This window comes from Castor canadensis, chromosome 8 (assembly GCF_047511655.1).
Source record: "Castor canadensis chromosome 8, mCasCan1.hap1v2, whole genome shotgun sequence".
NCBI classification, from domain to species: Eukaryota; Metazoa; Chordata; class Mammalia; order Rodentia; family Castoridae; genus Castor; species Castor canadensis.
Window position 1 is genome coordinate 63,809,180 of NC_133393.1, and position 12,674 is coordinate 63,821,853.

Below are 12,674 nucleotides of genomic sequence, written 5' to 3' on the forward strand. Positions count from 1 at the left end.
CGCGAGATGTAGGGGCGGGACCCTTTGGTGTCTCTCCTCGATATCCAACGCCTAGGCTTGCGCTTGGCCTCTCGCAGAGTCTCGCGTGTTTTTCTAGGGGCAAGCTGCTTGGATGGGGAAGCCGAGAAAATGGAGATCGGAGGGCTGGGGTCAGTTTAGCTGGTGCTTTGGTTGTTAGTTGGCCTTTGGAAAGCTTCTTAGGTCGCCTGGACCATTATTCCCAACGAATAATTGGGAAAATTAGCCGGAGAAAATCTCGAGGGGTGGAGGCATTTTTTCCCCCTTAGCTCCGCCCTCTTCCTGTTTGGCGCCTGGAGCGTTTGTCCTCCAAGAGGAAAGGGAAGCCTGGCGGGACTGTGGAAGAGCGCTTTGCGCATGCGCGCCCGAGTGTGTGCGGGTTGGGGGTGTGTGTGCGTGTGTGCGTGCTTGCGCGCGCGCCCGCGCGCCGGCATTTAGGAAGCTTGGGGAGGGTCGGTGTGCTGGGAGGTAAGCGGGGAACGCACAGTGCACTCTAGTTGGCCCCAAACGCTCCTGACTGTGCGCTGAAGCTCTCCACCCATCCAGGCAGCAGCCTTTTCAACACAGGCTGTGGTCCACATCCTCTGTTCGTTTCCACTGCAGGACCAGGCACGAAAGTAAGCTAACCTCCGTCCTGAGTACTTCCTTGTCCACTCGCCTTGTATTTTTCACTCCCCGTCCTCCAACAACGTGTACCCGGAAGGTTTCTCAAAGAGAGTTTTGCATGAAGGGGAGACGCATTTGAGAGCAAAAGAAAACAGAAGGATCGTAAAAAGACCGTTCGTTTTGATGAATACCTTTGCTCTGCTTACCACGTGTTTTTCCAATGCGGGTTTAATCTTTTCAGTGTAAGATTTTGTTACTGAAGCAAGGGAGTACCACATGTTCTGTTTTTATAAGAAAAAAGTTTTAAAAGTTCCTCCACACCAGTGTGATGGCAGCAACTAAGTTTTCCAACTAAGTTTTCTAAATTACTGTGGTGTATTAAAAGCTGAGTGGGAGAATGTGAGTTTGGGTCTTTGTCCTAATTGGAAGACCCGGTGTGCAGTTGTCTTAGGAGATGTTTATGTTTTGGGTTGTACTTTTGCTGTCTCTTCTCTTTCCTGTTTAATGTCCTCGCACTTCACCCCTCCCCCCCGAAACGTTTTTCTTTCTTTCCTCCCTTCCTGTCTTCCTCCCTCCCTTTCCCCCTTTCCCTTATATGTAAAGTAATCAAAAACAATTATATGCAAAAATGTTCTGACAGTTTTCATTCTTTCAAAAAGCAAAAAAGAGAAAGGTATGAACTAATTTTGCTTGTGCCTGATAGAGTGACAGCCTAATATGGTGTAGCTCATCCCCCGAACTGACAAAGTTGCTTTCTGATTATGACACCATTAAAGCTCGCCCTTTGTTGGACAAATTGAACATATTGTTCATGTTCCCTACAAACGCTTACTGAGAAAAAGACATTAATTAGGAATAATTTAAGATATTCAATGTTATGTATCAACTGTTGACTAGAATATTTCCCCCCATACAGGCTAAAACAAAATGAAGATTTTTTCTGAATCTCACAAAACAGTATTCGTTGTGGATCACTGCCCTTACATGGCAGAATCATGCAGACAGCATGTCGAATTTGATATGCTAGTAAAGAACAGAACCCAAGGAATCATCCCTTTGGCCCCCATCTCTAAATCGTTATGGACTTGCTCAGTAGAATCTTCCATGGAATATTGTAGGATAATGTATGATATATTTCCCTTCAAAAAGTTGGTGAGTATAAGTTACAAACAAAATTATGATTTTGGGAGGCTGTGCTTAATTCTAAATAATTTTGTGTGAATTTGATATAGATTTGACGTGTAACTGTTCAAAAATACTTAAGAACTGCCTTTTGAGATTAGTTTACTACCGGTATTTAATTGGGTCTAGTAATAGCAACAGCTAGTAACTGTGGAGTATTTATAAATACCATTTTCCAAAGTGCTTTATATTTATTACCTCCTCTAATTCCAACAGTCCTTTGAGGTAGCTACTATAGGTATAAGGGCAGTATTCAAAATATGTATCAATATTCAAAATATGGACAGGTGCTTGCTGTTGAGAACTGTTGGTAACTCCTACGGAAAGAGTGTTGAATATAAGCAGTTTGTTGGGTTGTGTTGATATGTGCCAGCTGAATATTGGACTTGTTTATTACTGCCATATTGTCAATGCAGTGAGGTGAAGAAAAGAAACTTGTTTTGAGTCACATAGTTAGTTAAAGGCAGAGTAGAATCTGAAACTAAGCAGGCTGGCTGCTTGCAATATTAATGAATAATTAAACTGCTGTAGGAATTACCATCTTAGAAATTCATTTATGATACTGTGAGGGCTAGGATGTATTTCAGTGGTTAGCAAGCATGAGGCGCCTGGGTTCAATACCTAGCAACCAAATGCTAAGTGTGAGGTTTTTGTTTTTGTTTTTTTTTAAATCAGAAGAGAAATTGCTGATTGATAGAAGTTCCAAGTAGTAAAGTTATCTTTAAACTTAAGTTTCAATATCTCAGATGATTTGGTTTGGGAAAGTCATTTGATTAGCCACAAGTAGATGATATGCTTTCTGTCTTATTTACAGCAGTGCAGGGTGCCGCTTCTTAGACTGGAAAAGTTAGACAATAATAAATAGCAAAGGTGAACATACAGTCCAATATTATATATTCAAATATATTCCAAATTAAAGTGTAAGTCCCTCTTGAAATTTTTGTGATTCTATGTGGGGTAAAAATATATTTAGTGAGAGGAGGGATAACACTGATTTTAAGGCAATGGCTTTGGTTCAAATCCTGGCATTTTTAGCTATTAGTGTGACTTGGATTGTATTTCTTCATCTCTGTGAGCTTCAGTTTGCTCCCAGTAAGCCTAACACCTACTTCTCTGTTGTAAGAGTTAAATGAAATAATCTAAAGCGGCTATTAAAGTATATCTTTGTCAGATAAGGCTTAGGAGAACAGAGGAATTAAGCTTTTCTCCTTGTGGAGGGAAGGAGGACCATGAATTAGACCATATGGTCCAAGAGAAAGAAAGAAATTTCATCCTTTTCCCAAAGAAGAAAATATTCATCTTAATTATTTGATATATTTTCTGATATGTTTATTATCATGTTACCTGGTAGTTTTGGTTTTTTTGTTCTTGGTGGTGCTGGAGATTAAACCCTATATCTTGTGCATGTTAGGTAAGTGCTATACTACTAGTTGTGCTTCTCTCCTTGATAGGTTTTTTTATTTTTTTCCTAATTTGCATTTTACTTAACAGTTGGAATACAGTCCATAACCATTATTTGCATTATGTGACTTTCAGTGCTCTGTAGTTATGGCTACTGCTTATTTCTTTGGGCTTATCTCCTACCTCTCTGTCTGCTTTGATTTTTGCCTGTATGTTTAAAGGCTTTTGTGTTTGCTCTTCACTATACCTGGAATTTTCTATTCCTTGTTTTTCATTGATTGGTTTCCTTTGTTCATTTTGGAGTCTCCTCAGTTACCACTTGGAAGGCCATCTTTGACCGCTCACTCTAGAGTAGCTAACCAACATATTTTTCATAGCATTTATCACTCACTACTCTTATCATGTTCATTTACTTGTTTGTATTCTTTGTACTCTGTTTGCAACTTCCCAACTTCCCCCACATGTGACAGAACTGTTTTACTTATCACTGCATTCCCTGTTCCTGGGCCAGAATAGCACCTGGCTAATACCTGGCATTCTATAACTGTAAAATGAATGAATGAATCAAACAGTGACAGTGTTAGAAATTGCATATTATTTTAAAATATGATGGTGGTTGAGTGAAATTAGAGTTGAATACTAATTGTTTCTTTGACATCTATTAGGTGAATTTCATTGTGAGTGATTCTGGAGCACATGTTTTAAATTCTTGGACTCAAGAAGACCAAAATTTACAGGAGGTATGGTTAGGTTTTCACCTGCGGCTGTTTTTGAAAATTAAATTTGATACTTTTTTTTAATGATTAAATTTTTTATCCATGTAGTATTTGTATATAGATGTAAAATTCCAAGTTGTATTTTAATAGAAATTAAGCAGCTGTATCCATTCCATTCTCCCCCAGCCCCAAATTTCAACTCTATCTTACAGTGTTTATTTCCATATTAAATGCAATTTCTAAACAACATGATTTTACTCCTATTTATTGAGTTCTCGATTTAAACCTTGTTTATTATTGTTAATGAGGATGCATCTCTTATTTTGATATTCTTCCTCACCTAAGCTTTTTCCTTGTTTTCTCAAATTTGTTATATTAGTGCTGGGTGTGGTGGCTCACACCTGCAGTTTGAGGTCAGCCTGGAACAAATGTTAGTGAGACCCCCATCTCAACAAAAAAGTCAGATGTAATAGTGTATGGCTGTAATCCCAGCTATTCAGGAGGCACAGGTAGGAGAATCAAGGTTTGAAGCCAGCCCCAGAGCAAAAGCAGAATACTATTTAAAAAATAAACTAAAGCTAAAAGGGCTGGGGTTATGTTTCAAGTGGTGGAGAGAGGGCCCTAGTACCATCAAAAAAATAAAAAATTGTTGTATCAGAGTTTTTGGTTTGTCCAGAATTCCATATTTGCATTAAAATGTCCATATAAAGATTTATTCACTGCTGTGCTAAGCAGTATATGTTAGTATATGTTTTTATTTCTTTGTGCAAAATTTGATTTATCCATGGAATTTATTGTTTCATTTTTTCCTGTTATTGCTTAGTTTTTTAAATATCTATTGCTTTCACTCATGTCTCTTCAAGATTTCTCAATATTTTTTCATAAATGTGTTAGATAACTTAGCTGGTTGATTAGTCTTTCCTCCAAAGAACTTCCTGGAGGAGATTCTAAACTGGTTGCTTTTAAAGTCCACTGCACTGCTGTCATCCTCCTCTATTTTTCAGATCACATTTTTCTTTTCTTTTTTTCTTTGTGTTTTTTGTTTTGGTAGAATGTGATCTCCACAGTTCCTGTAAAGTTATGTGATCCTTTATTGCTATTTTGAGTATAGAAATTCTACATTGGAAATAACTTTTCCTCAAAATCATGAGGGCATTATTCTACTGCTACACCTTGCATTGTTGCTGTTGAGTAGTCCAGTGTCATGTTTCTTCATAATTTTTGAAAACTTTTAGAACCTTTTCTTTCCTCCTGTATGTTCTGTTAAACTTTCTGGATTATATTCCCTATCTCATTGAGCATCTCTTTGTTATCCTACTTTTTTGAATACCTTAACCCTCATGGAAATTTTATTTAGTTGTATTTTTAATTTCCAAGAACTTGTACCTGTATTCTAATTATGTCATTTTTGTCATATTCTTTTCTTGTTTTATGAGTATAATTTTTTTTTAACCGAAGGGTATTAATTATGGTTTGTTTGAAGTTTTTCTTTGATCCTTCTGTGTTCTCAGAGTTCTTTTCATGTTAAGACTTAAATGCCTGCTGATATTTGGCTATGCAATCTTACTTAAAAGCAAGGCACTAAGTGGCAGATTAGAAAATCTGAGTCTGCATATCTTACCACATTTGTAGTGTGAAATTTGCCATGGTAGGAGTACTAGATATTGACAAGCACTACAAATCAATACTTTTTTAAAAACTTTGATTTTTATTTGTTTTTGTTTTTAACTGTTATATAAAATTTTACATTTTAATGGGATACTAAGTGATGTTTTGATCATGTATACATTGTATAATGTTTGAATCAGGGTTAACATATCTACTCAAATATTTACCATTTGTTTATGGTAAAAAATTCAAAATCCTTTCTTCTAGCTTAATATATATGTATGTGTTATATTATCATTATCTGTAGTTAACTTACCTCTTTTGCAATAGAACACCAGAACTTCTTGCTCCTGTATTACTATAACTTAGTATTCATTAGTCAGGCTTATGAGGAATCATGTGTCTCTGCCCAAGACTGGGTTTTACTATACCAGGCCTGTTACTGGGTTCCAGGTCTAAGGACTCTACTTAGGTCTCTCTTTCTCTCTTTCCCAAGTGTGAAGAACAGCTTCATGATGTGCTGCTTAGAGTTGAAGGAGGGGTGATGTGGGCACGTTTTTCCTTCCTGCCTTCTTTAATGTTCCTTTTCTCATTTTAAATGCTAAAACCAGCTATTGTGATCTTTCACTTGGAGTCCTTGACTCTTTTGAAGGTAGTTTCTTGCATGAATAGCTGTCTAAATTGATATTTCTGTTGGAAGACAATTAGTGGAGGGTCTTGCTTCACCTCTTGGATTGTTTTTGTTATATTTGAGGGAAAATATGTCAACTATTGGTAGACTAGCAATAAATTGGATTGACATTTTATAAATCCTTTGAGGTATATTTCTGCTATAATATTAGATCTCATAGATACCCAAAATACCAGATAAATGTATAATCTTCCATGAAAATTTTGTATATTATTTTTCATTCATTCATCATAATATGTGGATAAGTAGGGCAAAATTAATATGAAATCATAGTCTTTTCAAGTTTGTGAACTTTCTTTGTTTTCTCTCCCCCTTTTTTCTGTTTTTTTAGAAAGGGTCTCGTGATACAGCCCAGTCTGGCCTGGGCTATATTAAATTCAGTCTTCCTTCTTTAGCCTAATGAGTGTTCAGATCATTGTTGTATGCCACCATGCCTAACCAAAAACTTCATTTTGATCAAATCCAAATTACTTATTTTTTTCTTTGATGTCATAATTAAGAATCCTTTGCCAAATTCAAGGTCATAAAATTTAGCCCTGTCTTCTCAGAGTTTTATAGTTTGAACTCTTACATTTAGTTGTGGAATCCACTTTGAGTTACCTTTGTTTATAACTGAATCAAGAGTTCAGTTGTTTTCTTTTGCATCTGTCTATCTAATTGTCTCCTTACCATTTTTTTTTTTAAAGAGTATTGTTTTCCTTACTGAATAGTCTTGGTTCCCTTGTTGAAATTAGTTGACCATAGATGATTTCTACCCCTCAATTGTATTCCATTGCTTTGTATATCTATTTTTGTTCTAGTCCTACATTATCTGAATTACTATTGCTTTGTAGTATGTTATAAAGTAACATAATGTTTATCTTTCCACTTTGCTCTTTTTTGAGATTGTTTTGGCTTTGTAGAAATCTTCAAAGAAGTCAGCTGAGATTCTGATAGGAATTACATTGAATCTGTAGATCAGTTTGGGTAATTAGTATCATCCTAATGATACCAGACTGGATTGTTGTTTCTTGGGTTCGTGTCTGTAGTGAACGGGCCCACAAAAGCATGCGCTCAATCACAGTGTTCTGTTCAACCACACTTGGCGGGGGACCTGTGAAGGAGGATCTGAGCCACAAGTTCAGTTCACACATTTATTGTGGGAATTGTTACGCACATAAGGGTTCACAAAAGGGAGAAGAGGTCCTTGATGTTACTCACCAAAAACAGGTTCTTAGCGAGGAGGAGAGCTTTCCCGTGAAAGTGAGCTCACTGGTAGAAGACTGGCAAGGAGAGGCACACAGGAATGGTCCCTTAATGTTGGGTGTATGCCTCTGAGTGCCAAGGATGCAGAGAAGTATCTTGGCAGTTGAGTCCAGCTGGTCAGCATTTATAGTGTCAACTAGTGTGTGCTCCTTGGGTGTATTTGTCCTGTGGCATAATGGATTGGTTACATCTTTGGTTGTGTGTGGGTGTTCCCAGTTTGGATGGGTGTGTCCTCAAGCTCTTGCTTTCTGTGTGGCATGTCATGATGTTACCATGTCTTGACATGAGTGAATCCATATTGTCCACGTTCATATTAATATCCTGGTGCAGTCAATGATTCAAGGTGCCGGACAAGCAGTTATAAGTTCATGCCACAGACCACGAGTTTAGAGTAAAGCAAGCACAAAGTTTATTGAAAGGATAGCAAAGCACTCTAATGTGTTAAAGATCTAAGCCAAAGGATGACTGAAGTTCATGAGATTATACAGAGGCTAATTTAGGCACCCCTCCCCATTCTGCTTTTGACACTGGCTATAACTGGCTGTTTAATGAACTTCTCTGGTCAAGCCCAACTATCTAGTTGTCCAAATCCTTATCAGGCTGGACATTTCAAGAGGGTCTGGTTAGTCCATCCTGTGTCTGAAACTTGTCATGTATGTTTTATGACTACTAATCATTTCTGTGAGGCCCTGTTTTGTTTATCTTGGGAAAATTTGCTGTGTTACTCCTTTTAGGAGTCTATATCTCATCCCTTTAGATGTCTGCCTTTAGGAATGTTTTATCTTGTTTCCTTTATCTAGGAAGAAAAACTACTGTCCCTCTGCACCCACATGTGAAGGTGGTTTCTCATTCTCCCTTAATATTTTGTTTTTAAGTATGCCTTCCTGTCTCCTTTATCTAAAACAAAGTTACTTCTGCCATCTGTCCCTTTACACCCTCAGGGTTATTTCTGTCATTTGTTCCCAGGGACATTTCTGCCATTTTATTTCCCCTCACATTTGTCCCCTTACACTAACAACATTAAGTCTTTCAATCCATGAAAATGGGAAGGTTTTTCATTTATTTAGATCTTTAATTTCTTTCAACAATGATTCATAGTTTTGAGAATATAACTCTTGCATTTCTTTTATTAAATATTCCTAAGTTTTCTGTTCTCTTAGGGGTTATTGTAAATGGAATTGTTTTCTTAATTTTATTTTTGGATTATTCATTCTAAGTACGTAGAAGTACAGTTGGTTTTGTGTATTGATTTTGTATCCTGCAACCTTGCTAAACTAATTAATTCTAGTAGGTTTTTAGTGGATTCCTTAAAGTTTTCTATATTCAAGATTTAGATTCCTTTCATTTCTTTTTCTTTCTTAATTGATCTGGCTGAAACTTCCAGTATAGTGTTGAATAAAGTGATGAGATTTCCCCTCTGTTCCTAGTTTATTTAGGGTCCTTTTTTTCTTTTTTTTCAATCATGAAAGTGTCTTAGGTTCTGTCAAATGCCTTTTCTGTGTTTATGGAGGTGATTGTGTGTTTTTTTTTTGTTTTTTTATTCTATTTATATGGCTTAAATTAATTGATTTTTGAATATTAAATCAATTGATTTTTGAATGTTAAATCGGCTTTGTATTCCTGAGTTAAATCTCACTTGGTCATGATGTATAATTCTTATTTTGTGTATTGCTGAGTTTGGTTTACTAGTGTTTTGTTATGGATATTTGTATACATTTTGAAAGAAAGATTGGTTTGTGGTTTTCTTGTGATGTTTTTGTCTATAATTTGTCATACCTCTGTGAACATAATTGTTTTTCTTTTTGCTTAGCTAATGGCAGCATTAGCTGCTGTTGGACCTCCTAATCCTCGGGCAGATCCAGAGTGCTGCAGTATTCTGCATGGTCTTGTTGCAGCAGTGGAAACTCTTTGTAAAATTACTGAATACCAACATGAGGCTCGAACTTTACTTATGGAGAATGCAGAACGTGTTGGAAATAGAGGACGGATAATCTGCATTACTAATGCAAAAAGGTGGGGAATAAAGCACAGCAATTCCTACAGGAGGGAATTTTAATTCCTGTTGTGTTGTTTACTTAAAAGGCTCAGGGAAAACTTATTTCCATAACAGTTGTTTAGATTGTCATCATGTAAATTCATTTGACTATTTGTTTTCATACTAGATTTTCCAGTGGTTGTTTGGTCTTGTGAATAAATATAATACCAAGTCTTTACTGAATAGTGGTTTTCATTTTTTTTCTGTTTATTTCCTTAAGTTTGTGATTTTTTTTTTTTTTTTTTTTTTTAATGTCATAGTGATAGTCATGTGCGAATGCTTGAAGACTGTGTTCAGGAAACAATTCATGAACATAACAAGCTAGCTGCAAATTCAGACCAGTGAGTATAATCCATAACTGAAGTAAATGTCTTCAACTTTGTATTATATTATATTTTTCATTATAATTATTTGCAATAATTGGTAATATTCTCGAATTTTTTCCTGGTTCAACAGGTTAGTCAGAAACTATGAGTTTAATCAGAAGCCTTTTTTTCCCATTTTCCTTTGCACTTTGGAATATTGCTTTTTCGCACAGTGATCAGAAGGATAACACATAAATTTATCATGCACATTTGTTTTAATTATTCATTCTAATAGTCTGTGTTACAACTTTATAAAATGTACAAATTGTGGGTGGCATTATTCAGTATGTATCAAATCAAAATAAAATAGTTCACTGTATTGTATGAATTTTTAAAAGTGAAAAAGCTACCGAAAATTGAAAAACATTTTTTTTCTGTGTACTCACACCAGTACTTATGTTGGTCAAATGTGTGGGTTTTTTTTCTTCCCCCATACCAGTCAATTCTCCAGCTCTGTGGATACCAGCTGTGTACCCTGGAATTTAGTTATGAATTAAACTTTCTAGTGTTAGTGTAGACTCTGTAGAGTCAAGAGCTCATTCCCACAAGATCGTTCTGCCCCTTGGGACTCTAATCTCAAGTAGTGAGTCCCTAGGTTACTTAGACATCTGTCTGACTTGGCTAAATATCAGTTGTTCCCATGACCCCCTCCTCATTTTGACAATTTGCTATCATGGTTCACTGAACCGGAGAACACTTAAGTTTGCTAATTTATTATAAAGGATATAGATAACAGCCAGATGAAGAGGGGTACCTAGTGGGGAGGTCCAGAAGGGTCCTAAGTGTAGGAGCTTCTGTTCCTGTGGAGTTGGGTATACTACCTTCTCAGCACATGGACATATTTGTTCACCATTCCCCGAGCTTTCTGAGCCCTGCACCTCAGGGATTTTTATGGAGGCTCCTTAACAGGCACTTATTCTCTGGTCCATCTTTCTCTTTGGATGATAGTAGGGTGGGGCTGAAAGTTCCCAAGTGTCTAATCATATTTTGAGCCTTCTGATGATAGTTTCCCCATCCTGGAGCTATGCAAGATCCCACCAACAGTTGCATCATTAGCCAAAAAATTCCTATCATCCAGGAAATTTCAGGGGATTTAGGAGCTGAGTGCCAAGAGTTAAGATCAAAGATCAAATATTATAATAAAAGATTCTCTTAGCACTCCAATTACTTAGGGATTTATGTTGGTTTTTGGAGCTCTGTGCCAGGAACCCTCTGTGCCAGGAGCAGAGACCAAATACATATTTCCTATTATGTGTCACAGTTAATCAGGGCATGTTTGAGACAGTTGTGATGTGGACTGAAATTTAGATTGAGTGATTAATAATTTTCTTAGTTAGAATATGGTATGGTTATGAGTGGGATTATTCTTACTGGGAGAAGTATGCTCAGGTATCTAAGAATGTGCTTTGCAGTTTATTTGCAAATGATTTAATAAAAAAGAGTTGTGTATCTATTTACGTATATGTAGAGAAGCAAATAGAGCTAACAGTGAATGTATATACTATAAGATGTAGTATATACTGGTGCTTATTTACTATCGTACTTTCCTTCAACTTTTCTGTAGGCCTGGAAATTTCAAAATGAAAAGTTGAGGAAAATTTTTAGCTTTACCAATTCTGTATTTGGAAATAAACAACTATAGGTAATGGTTAGTATAGCCTGATTTTGTCCTTTAAAATTATTAGTAAAAGAAATTACACATATATTCATTTCCTCTGTGATGGTTATTGAAAATTAAACTTAATTGTAAGAATTTTCCATATTGATTCCTCAAACACCCAGAAAGTTATCTTTTTTCCTACATTTTGGGGGCAGGACTGGGATTTGAATTCAGAGCCTTGTGCTTGCAGGTAGGTGCTCTACCACTCTAGCTATAGCACCAGCTCTTTTAGTATTAGTTATTTTTGAGCTAGCATTTTGCTTTATGTGTGGGCTTAGCTTGGACCACTATCCTCCATTTGTGCTTTCCCGCAGAGCTTGGATGATAGGCATAGGCCACTGTACCCAGCCATAGGCTGAGATGGGGGTCTCACAAATTTTTTGCTGTGGCTAGCCTCAAACTGTGATCCTTTCGATCTCTGCCTCCCAAGTAGCTAGGGTGACAGACTTGAGCCACTGCACCTTAGTTTTTAATTTAAATTTATATAATGATTCATACATACACAACAATTATACACCGAATTTCTAACTATTTAACTTATAGTGTTGATAGTAATACCTGATTGTAGCCACATACTGTTTTAATATAGCAAAGTTTTAGTGGTGTATTTGCCTGAGTTCTTTACATAGTATACAATCTTATATTTTAAGTGAAAAGTTTGTTTTTAAGTCTCATGCAGATTCAAAAATGTGAGTTGGTCTTGATCCATACCTACCCAGTTGGTGAAGACAGCCTTGTGTCTGATCGTTCTAAAAAAGAAGTAAGTGCAGAAGTATTGGAAGAAAAATTTCATTGTGCGTTATTATTAATGACTGTTGAGAAAGATTAGCATTAAAATGATCACATTGCCAGAATTTTTAAGGCAAACATGTATGGTAGACTTACAAGCTGAAAACATAAATGCGGTATTAATTGTAGATTTTAAAGTATTTTTTATTTTGCTTCCTTCTTGACATTTATTTTAACAAAATGTATTATAAACCCATACATAGTTTTTGTTCTTCCTAAGTACTTCAATGGATTTTACTTTAATAATTATTTTTAGTGTATAAAAATTTTTTTTTCTTATTAGAAAAGAAATACACTCTAACAAGAAACTAATTTGACATATTAAGGGCCAGGGGGAAAACTTATTTCCAACCTTTGT

The 12,674-nt window shown here is 36.2% G+C and overlaps 1 protein-coding gene across 4 annotated transcripts in view; it reads left to right on the forward strand.

Moving 5' to 3' along the window:
• Positions 1-65: 65 nt before the first annotated feature.
• Positions 66-12,674, forward strand: part of Ints13 (integrator complex subunit 13) — a 74,741-nt gene continuing 62,132 nt past the window's right edge. Inside the window, exons 1-6 of one of the 4 annotated variants that reach the window (XM_074083070.1) lie at positions 66-635; positions 1,541-1,776; positions 3,873-3,947; positions 9,278-9,480; positions 9,763-9,843; positions 12,197-12,287. In XM_074083070.1, the coding sequence (XP_073939171.1) occupies positions 1,552-1,776; positions 3,873-3,947; positions 9,278-9,480; positions 9,763-9,843; positions 12,197-12,287 (675 nt within the window). In that variant the 5' untranslated portion in view covers positions 66-635; positions 1,541-1,551. The remainder of the gene's footprint in view (positions 636-1,540; positions 1,777-3,872; positions 3,948-9,277; positions 9,481-9,762; positions 9,844-12,196; positions 12,288-12,674) is intronic. The other 3 variants (XM_074083067.1, XM_074083068.1, XM_074083069.1) reach the window with 3 other exon arrangements.